This window comes from Phymastichus coffea, unplaced genomic scaffold (genome assembly GCF_024137745.1).
Source record: "Phymastichus coffea isolate CEN01 unplaced genomic scaffold, Cenicafe_Pcof_1.1 PCOF00123, whole genome shotgun sequence".
NCBI lineage: Eukaryota > Metazoa > Arthropoda > Insecta > Hymenoptera > Eulophidae > Phymastichus > Phymastichus coffea.
In genome coordinates this window covers 595721-614367 of record NW_026706934.1, presented here as the reverse complement: position 1 = coordinate 614367, position 18647 = coordinate 595721, and the positions used below count along the sequence as shown (strand labels likewise).

The window sequence follows — 18647 nt, the reverse complement described above, 5'->3', positions numbered from 1 at the left end:
TCTGCACGGAAAATGCGACAGTTTGACGAATTCCCTTTCCTCCTTCGAGGCCCACCTCGAGAGCCAATCAGAAGTTACCGGGGCGGTGCGATGTGCAATGCACTCGAAGGTTGCGCAGATCGTCGGCTACCTAGGAGAGGGTCGACGCGGGCGACCCTTCTTTCATGGCTTTGTGGAATTTCGTATTTGCGACTTAATTGCTTGGTTGTTTGGGTTTTTCTCAGCTGAGCCGAGAAGAAAAAAAAAAAAAAAAACAGATGTTCGCGCGTATGGCATCTCTTGCTTAATAAAGTGGACATGACTTTCCAATAGGGCAATAAATCGTGTATTCAAAACGAGCAATAGCTATTGAGGGTTTGTTATTAAGGGTTGGTACAAAAAAGAATTAAAATGTGCCTTTTCGTAATACATGGTCCGCAGATGTCTGAAAATTTGGCAGAAAAGTTTTAACAGCCAAAATAAAATAATAAAAAACAGCGCGCGTCTAGTCTATGATTTGAAACGGCAGTGAACACGAGCATTAATGATACTTTAATACCCAACCCAATCCAACCCTTCAAGTCATATTGATGACATGACTTGAATGGTATTATTTACATATAAATATAATATATAATTGTGTGTGTGTGTATATATATATATATATATATATATATATATATATATATATATCTATATATATGGGACGATCCATGTCAACCGGATCACTGCTGTGTCCAAAATTTGATGTGACCAAAAAAATCGTACAACGACTCATTTTAAAGCTTAGGATATCTACTTTCTGATGCTGTGTGCGCCTTTGCAAAATCCAACATGGCAGCTCCAATATGGCGGCTACAAGAGACAAACTCGTAAACAAAAAATTTTATTTTTCAAATTTTTAGTAATAAATGTTAAAAAAATTAATATTTCATATTTTTTTATGAAAATCTGGCTCATTTCCTACAAAAAAGTAACAGAGACCATTTTCGCTAAAATGAAAAATAAAAGAGTTATAATTTTTTGAAAATTTTCAAAAATAAAAAACTTTGCGATTTTTTTACTCAGAAGGAAATGACTTTGGAAAAAAACTTTAAGGAACAAAATTGCTTGAAATTCATCAAAACACAAGTGTGAATTTTTTCGAATTCCTTTGAACGATTTTTTGCTTTTTGGATTTATCGGATTGTTTGAAAAATTAAAAAACTTCCCAAGATCTTTTACAAAAATTCATACGTAGTCTACGACTAATTCTAAGAGCTTTTTATTTTATAAGATTGTTCAGTAAAGGCGATCCTTTTTGAGTAAATCGAAAAAGTAACTTGGACCGCTAGACACCAACCAGATAACCCACGCAAGCTCAGGAGAAGGTGTTTATAAATAAAAATGTAAGAAAACTAACCCCAAGCTATTAAACCCGCGTGCCCAGGGGCAGCAATTTTTAAATTATAATGAGAATAAACTAGCGAGGCCAATAACCAAATAACCCACACAAGCTATGAGGTAAACTGTTTGCAATTAAAAATTCAATAAATTATAACCCCAAGGCGTTAAACATGTGTACCCGGGGGATAGCTGTTTTTAAATTATACTGGGAATAATTCAGTGGTTAGATATGGTGTAAGGTATTGTCCAATTCATGTATAACTGTTGTTAATTCTAATATTGTATTATATCCACATTATCTTTTGCAGCCGCGTAGCGTTTTACTATCAATTTATTGTCAGTATTTGGAATAAACTCATGGCTACTTTGAATCTTGGTTACAGCAGGTGGGTTGGGGAATTTTCTTTTTAATGTATCAGATAACCTCTTATGTTCTTCTTTTGTATAGTAAAGAAATTGTATGTTCTTGAACTTTTCCTTAGCCCATTTAAAGAGAGTTATAGAATTTAATATAGCATTTTTTGGTTCAGCTTGTAAGCTATATCGGGTTGCCTCACTCTTCAAAGAAGCACCTAGTCCATCACAGATGCATTTACCATGAGACGTTGCATAACAGTGCCATTCCGCATCAATTTGAAAATCAGTCTTGTGATGGGCAAGGTGCATCATTTGAGTTCTATTCTTAAAATGTTGCTTGGCACCATCAGATATATAATAAATTTTTGTACTTTTTGGACACAACATTTTAATAATCGGTATCACTTTCTGCTGCATTAAAGAAACTGCTGTTGCATCATGGGTTGTGCAATCTGATAGTAAAATTATGTTGTGATGTTTTAATTCGGCATTGTAGCAATAGTAAAATGCAACAGTAAAAACCGAACATTGGTCATTGTTATAATGGAAAGCTTGAGCGGCATCCTGAGCCACGTATGCATAATTTTCCGCAAAATCACAGTGTAGCAATATATCATTTTCTTTTAAATTTTCCCTTTTATCAGATATAAATTTTGTTTGTTCATTTGATATAAAACTATGCGTAATGAGAACTTTGATGCGATCACACAATACTTCTATAAAGTCATCTGAGGGAAGACATTCTTGTTTGAGGGTACAGCGATCAGTAGATTGCCAAGTGCTGAATATAACTTGTTCGATTTTATTTTTTTTCAATAATTCCAAAAGGAAGTCGGAAAGCTTCTCAATATTAGGACATTTGTTACACTGTAGCAAATGATAATCAATTGTAGGTTTCTTACACTGAATGAATTTAAAACAATCTTTGTAGTCACATAATTGAAATTCAGAATCCCTGCTCAAAAATTTAAGATTTATAGCATCTAACATTAGTTTAACATTCTGGTGAGTCGTGCATATGCAAACGCTGTGTGTTCCTGATGATCCAGCTAAAACACACTATTCAGGACGCAGCTCTGCGAACTTAGATGATCCAATAAGATGTTCTGGATATTTCTCCTTGAACATGAAATGTAAAACTTTAACATCATACAGTAGTAAATGTTTTTGTTTAGAAACTATCACACCATCTATCTTGACCTTGATAACTTCTTTTTTATGCGGCATAATGCGACCGTTTGTGTCATTTTCGTAAAATTCAATAACTTTCGATACAGTTTCTTCATCTATATTTTTTCCCCTTTTGAAAGGTGGTACTGATAATACTCCACCAGAATTTTTCAAATCCTTAGAATTTTTTGCCAGTCTATAAGAACATTTAAATTCTTCCATGATTGTACGAATGCTCCAACAATCAGGAGCTATAGTGAGAATAGACGTACGCATTGGATCATTTTCAGATAAACTTAGGAATTTCTTTTTAAGGCCATTCAAGAGTTCATAGATTTGCATGCAAGTTCTTCCAAGGAATCATCAAATTTCATGTCCTCTATACTATCACTTTTACTGCAGGATTCGCGTATTCCTTTATTCGGAGGTTCATTCAAGGAGTCATCGAATTCCATGTAATCTCGACTATTACCTTCAAAAGAAAGATCTTTATGAGAGTTATAAATACTTTTTCTGCAAGTGTGACAAATTTTTGATAGTGGATGCAAATTTGGATAGGACTCAAAAATACCTTGCGAAATATTCCGCAAGTTTTTACCCACATGACCATCTTTACCCAGTGGGTTACAACATCTCTTAGAATGGAGATTTTATGACGAATCAGCCATGTCCACAGTTAGGATGCGAATACGTACTTGTAAAAACAATGGAAATAAAATAAGAAAATTAAAAGAAATGAAACAAGTAGGAAATACACCAACTATTCTGAAAAGGACTGTTGGAAATTGACCACCGATGTTCCGCACAAACCTGGAAAATTATCTTAATAACTATCCTGAGAAGGACCGTTACTAAGTTTCTACCGATGCTGAGTACCACCTAATATATCAGAAAAACGACTATCTTGAAAAAGACTATCGTTTCCGAAAATAAAAGGCGTAGAAAGAACAAGCTAAAATAGACCAACAAATTTAAAAAAAAGTTCTTATAATTAGTCGTAGACTACGTATGAATTTTTGTAAAAGATCTTGGGAAGTTTTTTAATTTTTCAAACAATCCGATAAATCCAAAAAGCAAAAAATCGCTTAAAGGAATTCGAAAAAATTCACACTTGTGTTTTGATGAATTTTAAGCAATTTTGTTCCTTAAATTTTTTTTCCAAAGTCATTTCCTTCTGAGTAAAAAAATCGCAAAGTTTTTTATTTTTGAAAATTTTCAAAAAATTATAACTCTTTTATTTTTCATTTTAGCGAAAATGGTCTCTGTTACTTTTTTGTAGGAAATGAGCCAGATTTTCATAAAAAAATATGAAATATTAATTTTTTTAACATTTATTATTAAAAATTTGAAAAATAAAATTTTTTGTTTATGAGTTTGTCTCTTGTAGCCGCCATATTGGAGCCGCCATGTTGGATTTTGCAAAGGCGCACACAGCATCAGAAAGTAGATATCCTAAGCTTTAAAATGCGTCGTTGCACGATTTTTTTGGTCACATCAAATTTTGGACACAGCAGTGATCCGGTTGACATGGATCGTCCCATATATATAGTTGTTGCTAAGTCTGTATGTTATTTAATTTCCTGAATTTATATTTCCAGTTATTTAGTAACTTATTACAATGATGACAATATGTAATTATAAAAAATTGTAGTTTATTGCAATTTCATATATGCACTAACAAATCATATAATAAATGAATTAATGTTATTAACCTTCTATTATTTACGTTTTTACAACGCATTGACTCACTTGTCACATACAAAGATCTATATGTATACAAAGTATTAATACAGAAATAAAAGATATAAATTAAGACTGTCTCTTAGAAACTCGCTTATATTGAAAATATCAAATTGAACTTACTGGTGAATAAACAAATTATATTTGCCACGTTCAATCTTAATGAATTATAGTAGATAAATTGATGCTTAATTATTTTTCTTCCGGCGGATTTTGACAGAAGCGCCTTTTTGCCCACCAAATAGCTCCCATTGCCGCGGCTAAGAAGCCGATGCCAGCAATGATGCCCATAGAAATGGCACGATTCCTTCGGTATGCTGGTACTTCTAAAGTATAACGCTCGCTAACTGCTATGTCGTCCGATACAGATGTAGCTATAACTTCAAAAGTGTAGTAGTTTTCTTCTTCCAGTGTTTTCACTGTAAATCATTAAGTCGAATTAAAATATTATTCTTATAGATTAGATTGATTATTAGTGATTGCGCTGGAAATTTTTAAAAGTTTGTCATACAAAAATCTGAATGTTAGTGAAAATGTTATCGTTTCAAATAATAGTAAATGTGTATAAGCACAAATGATACGTAACAAGAAATATATTTTAATTATTTTCATAGTCTTGATAAAAAGTTGGAACTATATTAAAAACAATCACGTTGAAATTATTAACTATAAAACAATCAATCTACCATAAACAACACAATATTACTGAAAGGGTGTAACAACAATTAATGTTCAATTAAGAGGTATTTAAATTTCATTATTTACATACCAAGATAATAAGTATCTGTAGTTTCGGCTCTGCCGTACAGGTGTTCTGAAGATCCTCTAAACCACCTAACTGTGTAGAATTTGATTTGATCTTTACCATTCGCTGGGGGATCCCAAGTAACTAAATAACCTTCTACTGTTGGCTGAACTCGAACATTATGAGGTGGTTCCACGTCATCATTTTCTATAATGATAAATTGAACTTATCACTTATAACTTTAGTAAGTTAATATTCGATAGATAGTAATTATACAACTTCGAAACTGTAATAAAAAGTTCATTTGTTACTATATCAATACCTTTTGAACTTCTGAATTCTGATGCAATGTTCATATTATTGGAATCTAAAAACGTTCATTTTTAGATAAGCAGAGCGTTTTCTTATATTTTTTTATCTTGTGGAAACGTCTAAACTCGACTTACTTGGTTGTGTAAATACTCGCACAGTTTTGCTGAACATTCCGTCGCCGTGTTTATCTTGGCTAAGTACCATAAATTCGTATTCTTTACCAGGATTCAAGTTTGCAACAGTAGCTTCCGTAATTTTTCTGGATACTATTTTCATTGTTCTCCATTCAGAAGTGTCGGTAGGCCGATACCTATTGGATGAATACAAAGATGAAATATGTAACTTCTTCATAAGCTACAGTTAGAAAAATGTAAAATTTTAACCAAATTGAGTATTCCATTTTCGGTCGAACATATCCTGGTACCCAAGTGAGTGTTACGGCATTTTTCGTACTGTTGGCACTCAAGTTGTAAGGTGCTCTTGGGGGTACATTCAATACCATCAACTCTGCATCTGCTACCACCGTTGCTGCTTCGTTACTAGCCGCACACTGGTACATCCCTCTATCCTGCTCTTGAATTCTCTCAATTGTTAAATTCCCGCCTCTCATTAATATCCTTTCCGATGGTATGGGCGTTCCATCCTAAAAATATCTGGTTTTTAATCAATTATTCGTGTTTTCCAATTATTGCACTTATATTTTTCCGTAAAAAAGTTGATAATATTGAAGAATGATAACAATTACTGTACGTTCAGTTTACAAAATTTAGTCTGATTAAACGAAATATTGAGGACATGAGAATCGTAGACTAATATTTAATTAAATTCACCTTGTACCAAACGATTGTAGGTCTATGATTTTGATCACCGTCTCTGGCATCACAAGGAATTTCCAAAGTATCGCCGAGTTTTCGCATATAAAGATGTTGTGGAGTAACGGTGAACACCGGTGGTCGTTGAACTACCTAGAATATCAAGAACAAATAATATACGAATAATATCATAAATAATTACCTGATTGTTATTTTGCAAAATATTTTTGCCCAACCAGGACAATTTGCAAACCTCTTGGAGGTTCGCCTCTAAAGTTTTCTTGTATGAAAAAAAAGAAAAACTTTTTGTGTCTCACCGAATAGACATTTCAACAAAATGATCGTTAATGACAAAGTTCGTCCGTCTGACTCAAACGTATAGTTTTACGAAGATGACATGGAATGGGAAAAGAACCAAGCAGTGAATAGAACACGTCAAAATGACTACGAAGATCCATCACTAAATTGAAATGCCCTTAAAAGGGTTGTTGATGAGAACATGAATGTAATTCTACAAAGTCAAATACCAATATCAAACTCTATTTGCGCAAACAAAGTCATTTCAGGGTATTCGAATTGCATTCAAAAGCCCGTACCACGTATGGATAACAGACAGCGCTCGCACAACACCTCAAAAGAACGATACGATACTAATGCAAACAGACAAAAGCAAAGATGATCAAGTGAATTACCAACCGAAAAAAAAACCAGACGAACCATAGCATATTTAAAATTGGCTAAATAATAGCCAGAAACTATAAATCAATCATTGAAGCGAAAAGATATAAAAAGTTAAGAGGAGTAATAATTTTTAGAGATAGAAATGAAGAAATCAATCTTTGACAGATGATAGATTCACCAAACCAGGTCTTACAACATTCATGCATACTCAAATTCAAAAAGATGTGCAAAGAAATATTGAAAGAGATGTCCGTTAATTTTGACATCAACGAACTCAAATCAATTATTGAACATGAAAACAAAGTGTGCGACGTCATAAGGCTCAATAGTCAGAACAAAAACCCAGCAGATGATAAGGATAAGTGGATTCCTATTACATTGATATTGGTTAGTTTCGAAGGAGATAAATTACTACCAGACATCGCCATTTATTGCGTCATCACCCAAATAATATAATACGTTAGAAGAGTAAAAACTGGATCGATCATTACCAAAACCAATTCAACTAACTTACTGGTTACGGCATATTATGAAGTCCCAACTAATTAATAACGCAATAAATAACTTAACAACAAGCGAATGAAATAGTTTTATCGATTCAATTATCAATCATGATTCAAACCACTTTATCATAAGCGGCGACATTAACGCGCTCCACCCATTATGAAGTAGCTTTAATCACTGTACCAATGGCGACATCATAACTGAGGACATGGATTGCGAAAATATTATCATATTAAATGATAAAAGCCATACTCACTTCACTATACCGTACGCGGAATTGTCAAATTTTTATATCGATCTAACCTTCTACTAATCTAATCTCTTTGCTGAAAGTAATTTATCTTAAAGAGTCAACTATAGATATAATCTCAAAGAACTAAACTGAGAAACATTCTGCAACAATTTCGAAAACAACAACAAAATTTTCAACAGCACTAGCTCTACTAACTCAGATATAATTACCAGACAAAATTTATTCAAAAATTTCATAAATGAATGAATTTAAAAATCACCATATAATTTTATCGCAAACAAAACATCAGAAGTCACTTTAAATGCCAACAAACCAAGTAAAAGATCATGTAGCAGTTAGTGCCATAGATTCGTCATGAATAATATTAATATAAAATCCATCCCTGGGTTAGATAAAATCACTTACAAAATAATCGCAGTTTTACATGAATTTTATTAAAGAATTCTATAAAATAGATCTTTACAACGACATATTCCAAAGCCAAATTTTTTTCAAAGATTGGAACAAATATCCAGTAATCTTCATATCCAAAGACAAATCAAATAAAGTCAGACCAATATTCCTATGATCATGCTTATTAAAAATTATGGAAAAGCTGGAAAACTAAAACTACAATGGTCATCAGAAGAGGACATCCTGATACCAATATCTCAGACAATATACCAATATATCAGACATTAAATATTTTAATGTCTGATATATATAAAAAAATTTTTACCAAACACAGTTTCTGCGCTATTTCTAAATATTAAACAAGCATATAATGATGTTGTTCCTGACATATTAATCGATGATCTATTCAATTCTAAATTTAACTATTCTAAATATAACTAAAAAAATTATTACGTTCATCCTTATATTCACAAGAAAGTAACTTTCTGCACACTTACATAAATAGAAAAAACCGCCAATAAAAGCTTTCCTCAAGGTAGCACTTTTAGAGCTCCATACTCTATGCTATATATACACTCGAAACAGAAACAAAGTAGTCTGCGAATTTGTACCAATTTTTGTGTTAGCAGATGATATTGCGATTGACAACAAAAACAAAAGTAGCAAAAAAGAACAAGTCAAACCATTAGAAAAAGAAGTAGCAAAAGTAAAATCACATTTAAAAATCAAAGGTCTTGGATTCGCTCAAGAAAAATATGTTTTAATAATTTTTATTAATTCAGCTAAACGTTCAGATATCCAGATAACAATATGTTATTGAAAATCAATAACTACACAATTGAATCGTCCGATGACATCGCGTTCCTAGGAAAAATGATGAATTTATTAAATCCCTATCAGATACCAATAATATTGAAAAGTCACAACAACTCCACACCGCAGAAATTAAAATTGCCAGGGGATATAGAAAGAGTACCCTCATTAATATAACCACAGCTGAATCTAAGATTTCATATTTACAAAACAGATTCAAAGTTACCTACTTTAAATACATTTAAAAATGTTTAGCATTCAATCAAAATCGCACAATAGATAATCTTGAAAAAATTTTTCATCTAACCGACAATTTTTTATAATCTAACAATTTCAAGCTTCCTTTAATACCCGGAGGTAAATCAAACTTATGATTTTGAAATGATTCAATTATTAATTCAAATAAAAACATTAGATATTTACATAATTTCAGTGATTTACATACCAAATGACTCACTTGAAGAAGGCAAAACAATATCCAATGATGCAAATCCAAATAAACTATTTCACAAGTTATACAACAATAATAAAAATACCATTTAAATATTTGCAGATGGCTTGAAAATCGTAGAAAATAGCAGCTTGTGCGTAAGTTTTGTTTCGTGGAGCAATTTGAATAAATTTTGCTTCGTTTATAAAATCTTAGATTCAGCTTTTATTTTCCTCGCCCAATATACAGCGATACTATTTGTCGTTGAAAAAATCATTGATAGAAACAGTGACGTGTACGATAAATCTGTTTCGATTCACAAAGTGCACTCATAGCCATAAACTCTTACTCATAAATATCCAATCTTGTAATAAAATTCAAATGTAAACTTATTCAAGCTCATCAGTGAAACATAATAATTAACTTCATACGGATAAGAAACATGTAAGAATTAAGGGCAACGAAAATTTAGACTCTATGGCTGAAGACGGTTCCCTGTCTTAGATAAAGAAAACTGGAGAAAAAAGATAGTTTTATTGTTAATCTGAACTCATCAAAAGACGATTTTTACTTTCAAAAATATTACTTAGCAGCAAGAAGCCATGGTTTTTCAATTTAATTGCATCCATAAACAGACTAAGAAGCAACCATTTATTTTTAAATAATAGCTCTCTGCGCAAAAACATCACTACCACCGAGATATGTTAATTCAACAATGCAAACGACACGATCGAACATATTTTCTAGGAATGCTATTTAATGATTAAAACGAGACAATTTCTTATTAAAGAAAATTTTATCAAATGAATATACAAGTATAGCCCGTATTCCGCTGTGCCCCTATTAGCATCCGATAACAAAAGCATGATCTCCGCTATAGCAAAATTTCTAAAATCCATTGAATGCAAAATATAAAAATTATAAGAATATTTAGACCTACTTCAATGTTATAACAAATTATACAACAATGTTTACACTCGGTAAAATATAGGGCATCATATTTATATTACGCACCTTTTGTAAAGGCATACTTGTATGAGTCATATCAATAACAGTCACATCCAGTTACATTGGTTAAGCCAATAAAAAAACTATTAAATTAAATTAAATTTCATTTTTCAACCGTCGATAAAAAGATCTTTATCTTTTATTCTCACTATAAAATAAAAATGAGCAAAACAAACTATATGATCGATTTTTAAACATTACCACGGTTTGTTTTCAAGCATCTCGTAGTATATACTCACGACTGTTATTGGAGGACTCGGTCCTTCAGTGCCTAGCGCATTGTATGGTGTACAAGTGTAACTTCCAGCATGGCTTTCATCAACTTTGTTGAAGAACAGCGAACCATTTCTTCGATAAAAAACACCTTGTACATTATAAGGATCAAAAAGAAAGCCATCTTTTTCCCATCTCAAATTAGTCAAAGGTGGATTAGCTCGAAAGTGACAATCCAGAAGAGCTTGTTTCCCGTACGGTAGATAAACTTCGTTTGGAGCATAGATAACTTTTGCTTTATCTAAAGGAAACAAAATTGTATGTAATTATTCAAGTTGTTTGTTGTTTTCAGTTACGGGACAATTCATTTTTCGTTTTTCAGCTGAAGCTTAACGAATGACATTTCAAGCTTACACTGCACATTTAAATAGGCTGATGCACTCTGAGTTTCACCGTATTCATTTTGTACGGTACAGCTATATTCACCAAGATCACCCATGAAAGTCGGATTGATGCTTAAGCTACCATCTGAACTGATAGTAACTCTTTCTCGAAGATCCTACAGTTGAAGTGATTATTAAATTTCACGTCAGCAATGACTACAGGCTTTCTATTCTTGCTTTATCGAGCAATTGGCTAAGAAGTAAATTATTAAATTGAAACTCGACTGTATAAATATGGTAATACCTGCTGTTTCATAATCTCAACTCCTTCTCTATACCATGTGATGGTCGACTTATTGTTCTTGGCGACGCAGTCAAAGGAGACCGAGTCACTCTCCATGATTGTCTTATTAATGGGTGGAATAGCCAGAAGCGTCTCGCCTGGAACATTGGGCGATGGCGGCAACACACCTGGGTTAAACGATTAAACGAATCTGACTTGTTAGCGGTTAGTAAAGCGGCGCATTGGCACACACACAGGTCACTGAATATAGTATAATTTCCTCCCTCGAGATGCAATTGTCTGCTTTACGCATACATACGAAGAATCCCGCGCGAGGTTAATCGCCGTTAATTAATTAGGCGTAAAAATCAGTTAGCATCGGCTGTTCGTCATATCTGAGCGTGCAGCACGGTAAAGGGAGATGCGCGCTCGAAGCTTATTCAGCCATACGAGCAGTTAAAGCCGTTTATCTCATATTAACGTACTTTGTCAATTTTATCATTTGATGTCATTTATTTTCCATGACATTGACTTTTATACGTGTGTGTTTGCGATTATCAATTTCGTTCAAACCATACACTTTTCCAACTCATGGCTATCGTCAACTTTTCATTTAAGAGTATAAATTGATTTTTTACGTTTACTGTTTCCTTGGTTTATTCCGATCGGAAATTCGCTTTACTCGTACCATTTGAAATCATTGATAGCAGTTTCAACGACAGCTTGCAAAGATATAAAAAAAGAGAATGGTTAAACTGATAACTTGATAGTTTGAACATTCGCCTTCAAGCACACGTTCATGTACTTGGTTGGTCATATCATTTATCTTAACATAGTAAGCTGCATTTTATGGATTAGATTTTATCAATACAAATGATTAATATACAAAATAATTTGTGTATATGCCGTCGTATCAAGCAATCGAGGTCTTTTGCAATTGTTTAATTTGCGTTACAGCCAATGGATCTTTGCGATCAAAACAATCGGAGAAACAAAAAGTTAAATAAAGACGAAACGTGTAAAGTAGCTGCAGCCAACAATGTTAATGATCGCATCGCAGTAAATCGAGCGCTGTTAAAAAGATATAGAAAAGAGATTAGAATGACGAGAGTTGCTAGTTTTACCGTCGATGGCCAGATGGAACCAGGTGCCATTGTTGCGAGAGCTGGGTGTCCTGTTGGGGAAGATGACTTTGCACTCGTACCAGCCCTGATCGCTCTCCCTGATGTTGGTAAGATTGACGCTGCCTTGGCCGTAGCCCCGGCTTTGGGCGTCGTCGATCAGATGTATGCGGCCCGCGTAGCCGTCGCCCGTAGAGCCCGAGCCTTCGTACCACGAGAACACCGTCCGGCCCTGAAACGTTAGACGACGCGCAGTGCAGTCCAGTTGGCATAATTATGCCGTTTATTGAGCAGTCGCCGCCACGTGCATCCGGCGAAAGCGCTCGAGCACTTCAAGGCGCGATTGCTACCAATTGACCAGGTCTCCTCGCGAGAGAGCGCCGCCTTCGAGAATTGAACGCTACAGCACTTTATTCTTCGCATGTGGAAGAGGCGTTCGTTGATGCATAAGCTCTAACGTCCCGTGCGAGTTGAGTTGTAATAGTCGCTTTGTTGCAAGCTCCTTGCCTTTGTTCCTTCCGCATCTTCTTTTTACATTTTATTAATTCACATATTGACGTGTTTAGCGACTAATTTTCTTATGAAGTTCATTGAATTTTTCAATACTTTCACTTGAATATAGCTAGTCAATTATGATGTTAATTTTAAAATCAATTAACGGGACCAGACGAGGTGTAACTGTAGTGAAAATTCAAAGTTTTCTTCAGATATCGACTTTTTATCTTAAAATATTTGCTAAAAACTTTGATGTTCTTGGTTAAACGTCAAAAATCTGTCTGAAATCTTGTTAATAAATGAATAGTTTGATGAACACAAATTTTGATAGTAACGTAACGTTTATTAGAGTTCGTACAAGGGCGATGTGATTGGAGCGAAGGTAAAAGCTGATTAATCTATACCGATGTTGAGTAAATAAGCCAAAAGAAACGAACAATTTACGAAATATATCTGGCAGTTTCATAAATGAATATCAATTTGAAAGTTTTTTCTTTTTAATATGTCTAACAAATCTGAATTTTACATTCCACAAAGTTGTTATTTGCATTATATCTTTTTTATTGAAAAATTTAGCTTTGCTATGCTTTTCCGGACGTTAAAGTGGACAACAATTATTTCAAGAGGATTCATTCTCTTGTTAAGATCTGTGTTCTAGGCCGAATGCTGTCTTTTTTAATAAAATTATTTTTTCTCATGAAATTCAAGAAACTCGGTTTAAAACATGAAAACGTAATTTTTTTTAAAGCTGGCTCTGCTCGGTCTAAAGCACGGATCGTAAGAAAGAAAGTGAATGCTCCCAAAATGATTTCCGTTTACTCTGATGTTCAGAAAGACATGGCAACACTAAATTTTTCAATAAAAAAGATGTAGTACAAGTGGTGATTGACGGAACGTAGAATTTATTTATAGGAAGGAAAAAATTTCACGTCGATATATGCATCAAGGCAATTGATACACGAGAGCGAAGTAAAACTTAAAAATTTTCCCTGTTGAACCTCATCCTGTCCCTGTAATGCTTCGTATTTTTCGGATTTCGGAAAGACTCGCAAATAATTGCGATCGCTCTGATCAAGAGTATGTTGTTAAATAAATCAGGTGGTTGATGATTGAAATTAACAGTTGCACGCGTTGTGCCTTAATGTCTTTGTTTGGCCTGGTAAAAAGTGAGTCAGCTAAAGCAAGCAAGCAACGTCCGCAGCACAGTCTCATTAGTTCAAATAAAAAGCAATTCGTAACGACACACTGAAGCGCGTGTTTGCCCGTTGGTACGCTGCACCCACAGATCTGGCAGATAAAAAGGAAACTCAAGCGTTAAATTCATGTCAGCCTAATGAAATTGGGCTTATTGATGGTCGGAAGTTGATGTTCATCCTGCTGCCGGGCCGCAGCGCGATGATCGGTCGGGGATCAGCAATGAAACATATGAATTCGTATGCGAGTCGAGGGCATTTTGCATCGCGAGAGTATACGAGTGTGCCGTCAAAACAAGTGCGCACGATTATGGTCCCTAATGTCCGTTAACAGTGACCCAGTGATGCAGTTTCTCGGCTGTGCCGTGCAAGCGAGGGGGAAGCCGGCGCGACTAATATAATGTAGCAGCCTTGCCTCCCGTACTCCAATTTCCGAGCGAGAACCTGCTTTGCATGCGCATCAGCCACCAATCAACTCGACTTGCACGCGCTCGCTCTTCGGTTTCCGCTCTTCCCTCTCCGTATCCTTTTTATTTGATTGATGTACATATTGTGTCGCTGGCTCCCCATCTGACCGAGATCAAGGACGGTTATCGCGAGACCAATTGAACGTGCTTATTTTATAGATGGTTACCGATACTTGGATCAGTTTCTTACGTGCATTGACGAGGGATCAAAACGGTAAACATTGCTCAAGTCTATTTTTAATTAATCTGATCCTCGATTCAATTGGTAATTCTAGATTTGTGCGTTGTATAACATAAGTATTAGAGGTACGAGTATGGTTTATTCGTAGGAACGAAAGATCGGTAATCACGTTCCTTTGATCAGCGTAATATTTGATATAGCTATTTAATTCGCACGAATATCGCATGCGTAATTGAATACGTGAACTATAAAATCTTAGCAGTCGTCACGCTTGCCGCGAAAATATTACATCTCGCACACATTGGACCAAAACTTGTTTTGAAATTGAACCTCTTGCAACTAGTCATGGAATAATAAACTGAGATATTCTACTTTTGTTCGTTTTATCTGCACGCGTAATTAATTGTTACATTCTCGACAGCGGTGTTTTATCTATTGTATCTACGTAGAAAAATCTCCGAAGCAAATCATTTTCAGATGTAACTGTAGTTTCCGAGTTGTAAAAGCAATCGATAATGCAACAGATGAAAACGTAGTTACTACCTGCAGATCAAGCCAATAAAGAGCACTACTCCAACGGTCTTTAGCGAAGCTTGGTCAAATTAGCGAGCCTGGAGAGTGAATTTCGCGAAAGTCGCACGTGGGCCATAAGTGGGTTCGCGCGGGAGCGAGCATGGATTTGCAAGCGCTCGTCTCGGACTCGCGGACGCGCGCTAAGCGTGGCAATCTAGCAATGAGCGAAAGAGCGAGAGTGAGAGAGAATAAGTAAGCAGTGGTACTGGGAGAGGCTTGTGGCATGGCTTAGCGTGCGTAATGCGCCTTAATGGCCATCAACCGGCCGTAAGCGCACGAATATTATCTGTGCTGAAATAGCATCTAGGCGAGTGGCTCCGAGCTGTTCTGGAGATCGTCCACAGGGGCAAGACTCTTGGCCGATTCTTAGTGTAGACGCCATCGTTGCATGTTTTCCCTTCGGATCTTTTTTTTTATCGTCTTCGAAAATCAAATCAAACTATCGATGGAATGCTAACTATTATTTCATGCCCAGGATTTATTAAAACTCGATTTGCAATTGTTTTTGCTTTAAAATATTTTCTACTTACAAATGCTTCCATCCGTTTAATTAATAATGGCGAAAATGAATCTCATTCTGATTTTTGTCTAAATCAGCGATCAATACTAATAAAATGTTGCAATTTATTGTCTTGAGCCATTATGAATACTTGAATTTATTAAATACTGTAATGTCAGGAGTGCACATTGGATATCGAGAAGTGCCTTAGTTTTGTTAGAGGCTTTCCACAAAGAGACAATACACGTAGATGGATCGCGTGTATCGGGTGGCAAATGAAAATGGGTGCTGCCGAGCGATGACGGGCGTCAGAGTCGGAGTCAAGAAATAAATCGTTAGATAGCATTATATAGAAATTGGCTGCAAAGCATCGGGTGTTATTACGTGTCTATGAAGCACAATCGATACGTTTAACTCGATCGATGTAACTTTGATTAAAAACGTGGCACAACTTACATCACGATTCCAGTGGAGTATGTAAGGTATCGGTATCTCGTGAGGGAAGTCTAGATCGCAATTGAAGACGACGTACTCGCCGACGGCTGCGGTAAGGTAGCTGGGCTCTTTTTCCTCTTCCAGAAGGAGACCAAGGCCGGCAACTATAAAATTTGGTTGATCATTTCCAAACCTGCCCCCACTCAGTTATTTTCATTGGAACTACAATGAACGAAGTAGCCCGTTGGATAAGTTAATGAAACGACACGAGAAACTTGCATCCGCAGATCGGCTGCAGCCGCAAATTATTATTAGATTGCGCAATGGTGTAACTTATCGGGGATATAAACCGCGGCCACCCGAATCGAAAGACCGATGACAGACTGCGGGCACCGAGTGGTAGAGCTATGGAGTGGTCATTTAATAATCTCATTCGACGCTGCACACCGAGTTGAAACACGCTTCGGAGATCGTTTGAAAACGGAATGCAGGCAAAGGAGCTGTCGCGAATCGAGCGTGCACTTGTTAGCTAGATAAAAGCTCGGCCGAAGTGTGGGCTACCTTTGCAGAACAGCAGAAGAAAGACGATCGAGTGGGCCTCGCTGGCGGTGCTCGCAAACATGATTCGCCGTGAGCAGCCTTCCCCTCGGCATATAATTGCAGCTGCAGTGCTGAGGCAGACACAGAGAGACAACGACACAGACACACCAACAGTGTATATCGCACTAAACGCAGAACAAACGCTACGATATGCCCAATTATCGAATCAAGCCCGACAATAAAAGAAATCACTGCTAGAAGCTGCGACCGGCAGTCGAGGAGCGCCAAGAGCAAATCGCAGCTGCTGCCATCGCCGATCCTCTCGATATCGCACTTGCCTTTGCTTCCTCTCGGTTTTCACTTGGGAATTGTGCACTTGTGCTCAGAACATCGCGTGCCTGGCTGTCTCTGGCTGCGACCGAGTGCCGCACTGCCAAAGTCGAAAACCTCACTGATTCGTGCGGCAGCAGTGGCGAAGGAGGAAGCGCGTCAAGTGTCAAACCAGAGCTCTGCCAGTGATGCAGCGCGAGAGGCGAGCGAGCGGCTGTGACGGCAATTGGGCTCTCCTCTGCGGGGGACGTCTGTGCTCGCAGGCCGGCACCTGCTCTGGTGGGGAGCGATTGCGCTCGCAGACTTCGCATCGACACCGAATCACTGCCCTCTCTTGCCTTGGCTTTTCGCAAAAAAATCTCGCTCTGGTCAACGAATTTCTTTTTGCTCTTGCCTTGCTTGCGAGCGGCCTCAAGGTCGGCCGTCCTGAGCTTGCCACCGAGCAGCTGTGCGCTCCTCGTCTCTAATTGGATTATTGTCGCAGACGGGAAATTTCGTTTGAGTTTCTCATTGTGCCTGTAATTGCTGCGAGCGCGCGCGCTCGGCAAAAATGTGCGGATTCTTCGACTAAAACCAGCTGCTGCCTTTACACGCATAGTGCAGCCCCATTAAAAAACTTTTATTGCGCGTTATGAGAGACCAATTGCCGATCGAGCGAGCGAGGCTCGCGGATTATATAATCAGACCACTTTTGGTTAAATATTACATTTCCATTCCCTGAAAAATGGATAAAAATTATTAGTGATTCTGAATTAATATCGTTATATTGAAAACATCAACAAATTTTCCATAGTTTTCGAAAACTGCTAGTGTTCTTTTTTTTTTTATGGCAAAAGAATCGATCTTTTGTGAAGCTACTTCATCAAAACACTCATTTCTGTTAGTTCAAAACTTTAATTTAATTGGGACAGCTAAAAAGCAAATTAGGTAATAACGCATTAATAAATCTCATAGTCGTAACCTAAATATATTTCCTATATATAATATTTACGCTGGATCTACGTAATGATAGTTTATATAAATTAAAATTACCACTTTTTATTTCAATACTATATATTTTTCTACTGACAAGGTTCACCTGACAAAATTCTTTCAACGACATCTATAATATATCAAGCTAGAACACTAAACTAGCGAGCAGCTAGGAAAATATAGTTTTTATATTATTTGAATGCATGGCTACACAGAGCCCTTTTGTGATGATAGATTTGAGGACTGATAGGTATTCAAATATAATTTAACTATAAGAACTTTGTTGTTTAAACATACACTTGAACATTTTTTATATATACTCAATAAAAATTTGATCAATCATTGTTACTTCATGTGTCTGCACATGTTAATTTCATAA

At 36.0% G+C, this 18647-nt stretch overlaps 1 protein-coding gene across 2 annotated transcripts; it reads right to left on the bottom strand.

The window, feature by feature from the left end:
• Window positions 1–4524: 4524 nt before the first annotated feature.
• LOC131671282 (protein borderless) lies at window positions 4525–17513 on the bottom strand. 2 transcript variants are annotated; one of them, XM_058947578.1, is made up of 12 exons: window positions 16988–17513; window positions 16448–16590; window positions 12587–12815; window positions 11484–11650; window positions 11211–11355; window positions 10823–11097; window positions 6520–6654; window positions 6073–6332; window positions 5824–5999; window positions 5700–5744; window positions 5402–5584; window positions 4525–5051 (listed from the first exon to the last, which is right to left on the bottom strand). In XM_058947578.1, the coding sequence occupies exons 1-12, from the start codon at window positions 17046–17048 to the stop codon at window positions 4825–4827; spliced, it is 2046 nt and encodes a 681-aa protein (XP_058803561.1). In that variant the 5' UTR covers window positions 17049–17513; the 3' UTR covers window positions 4525–4824. The 2 variants fall into 2 exon arrangements, with proteins under 2 accessions (XP_058803561.1, XP_058803562.1); XM_058947579.1 differs by having other exon boundaries at window positions 11484–11620.
• Between the last annotated feature and the right edge of the window lie 1134 nt (window positions 17514–18647).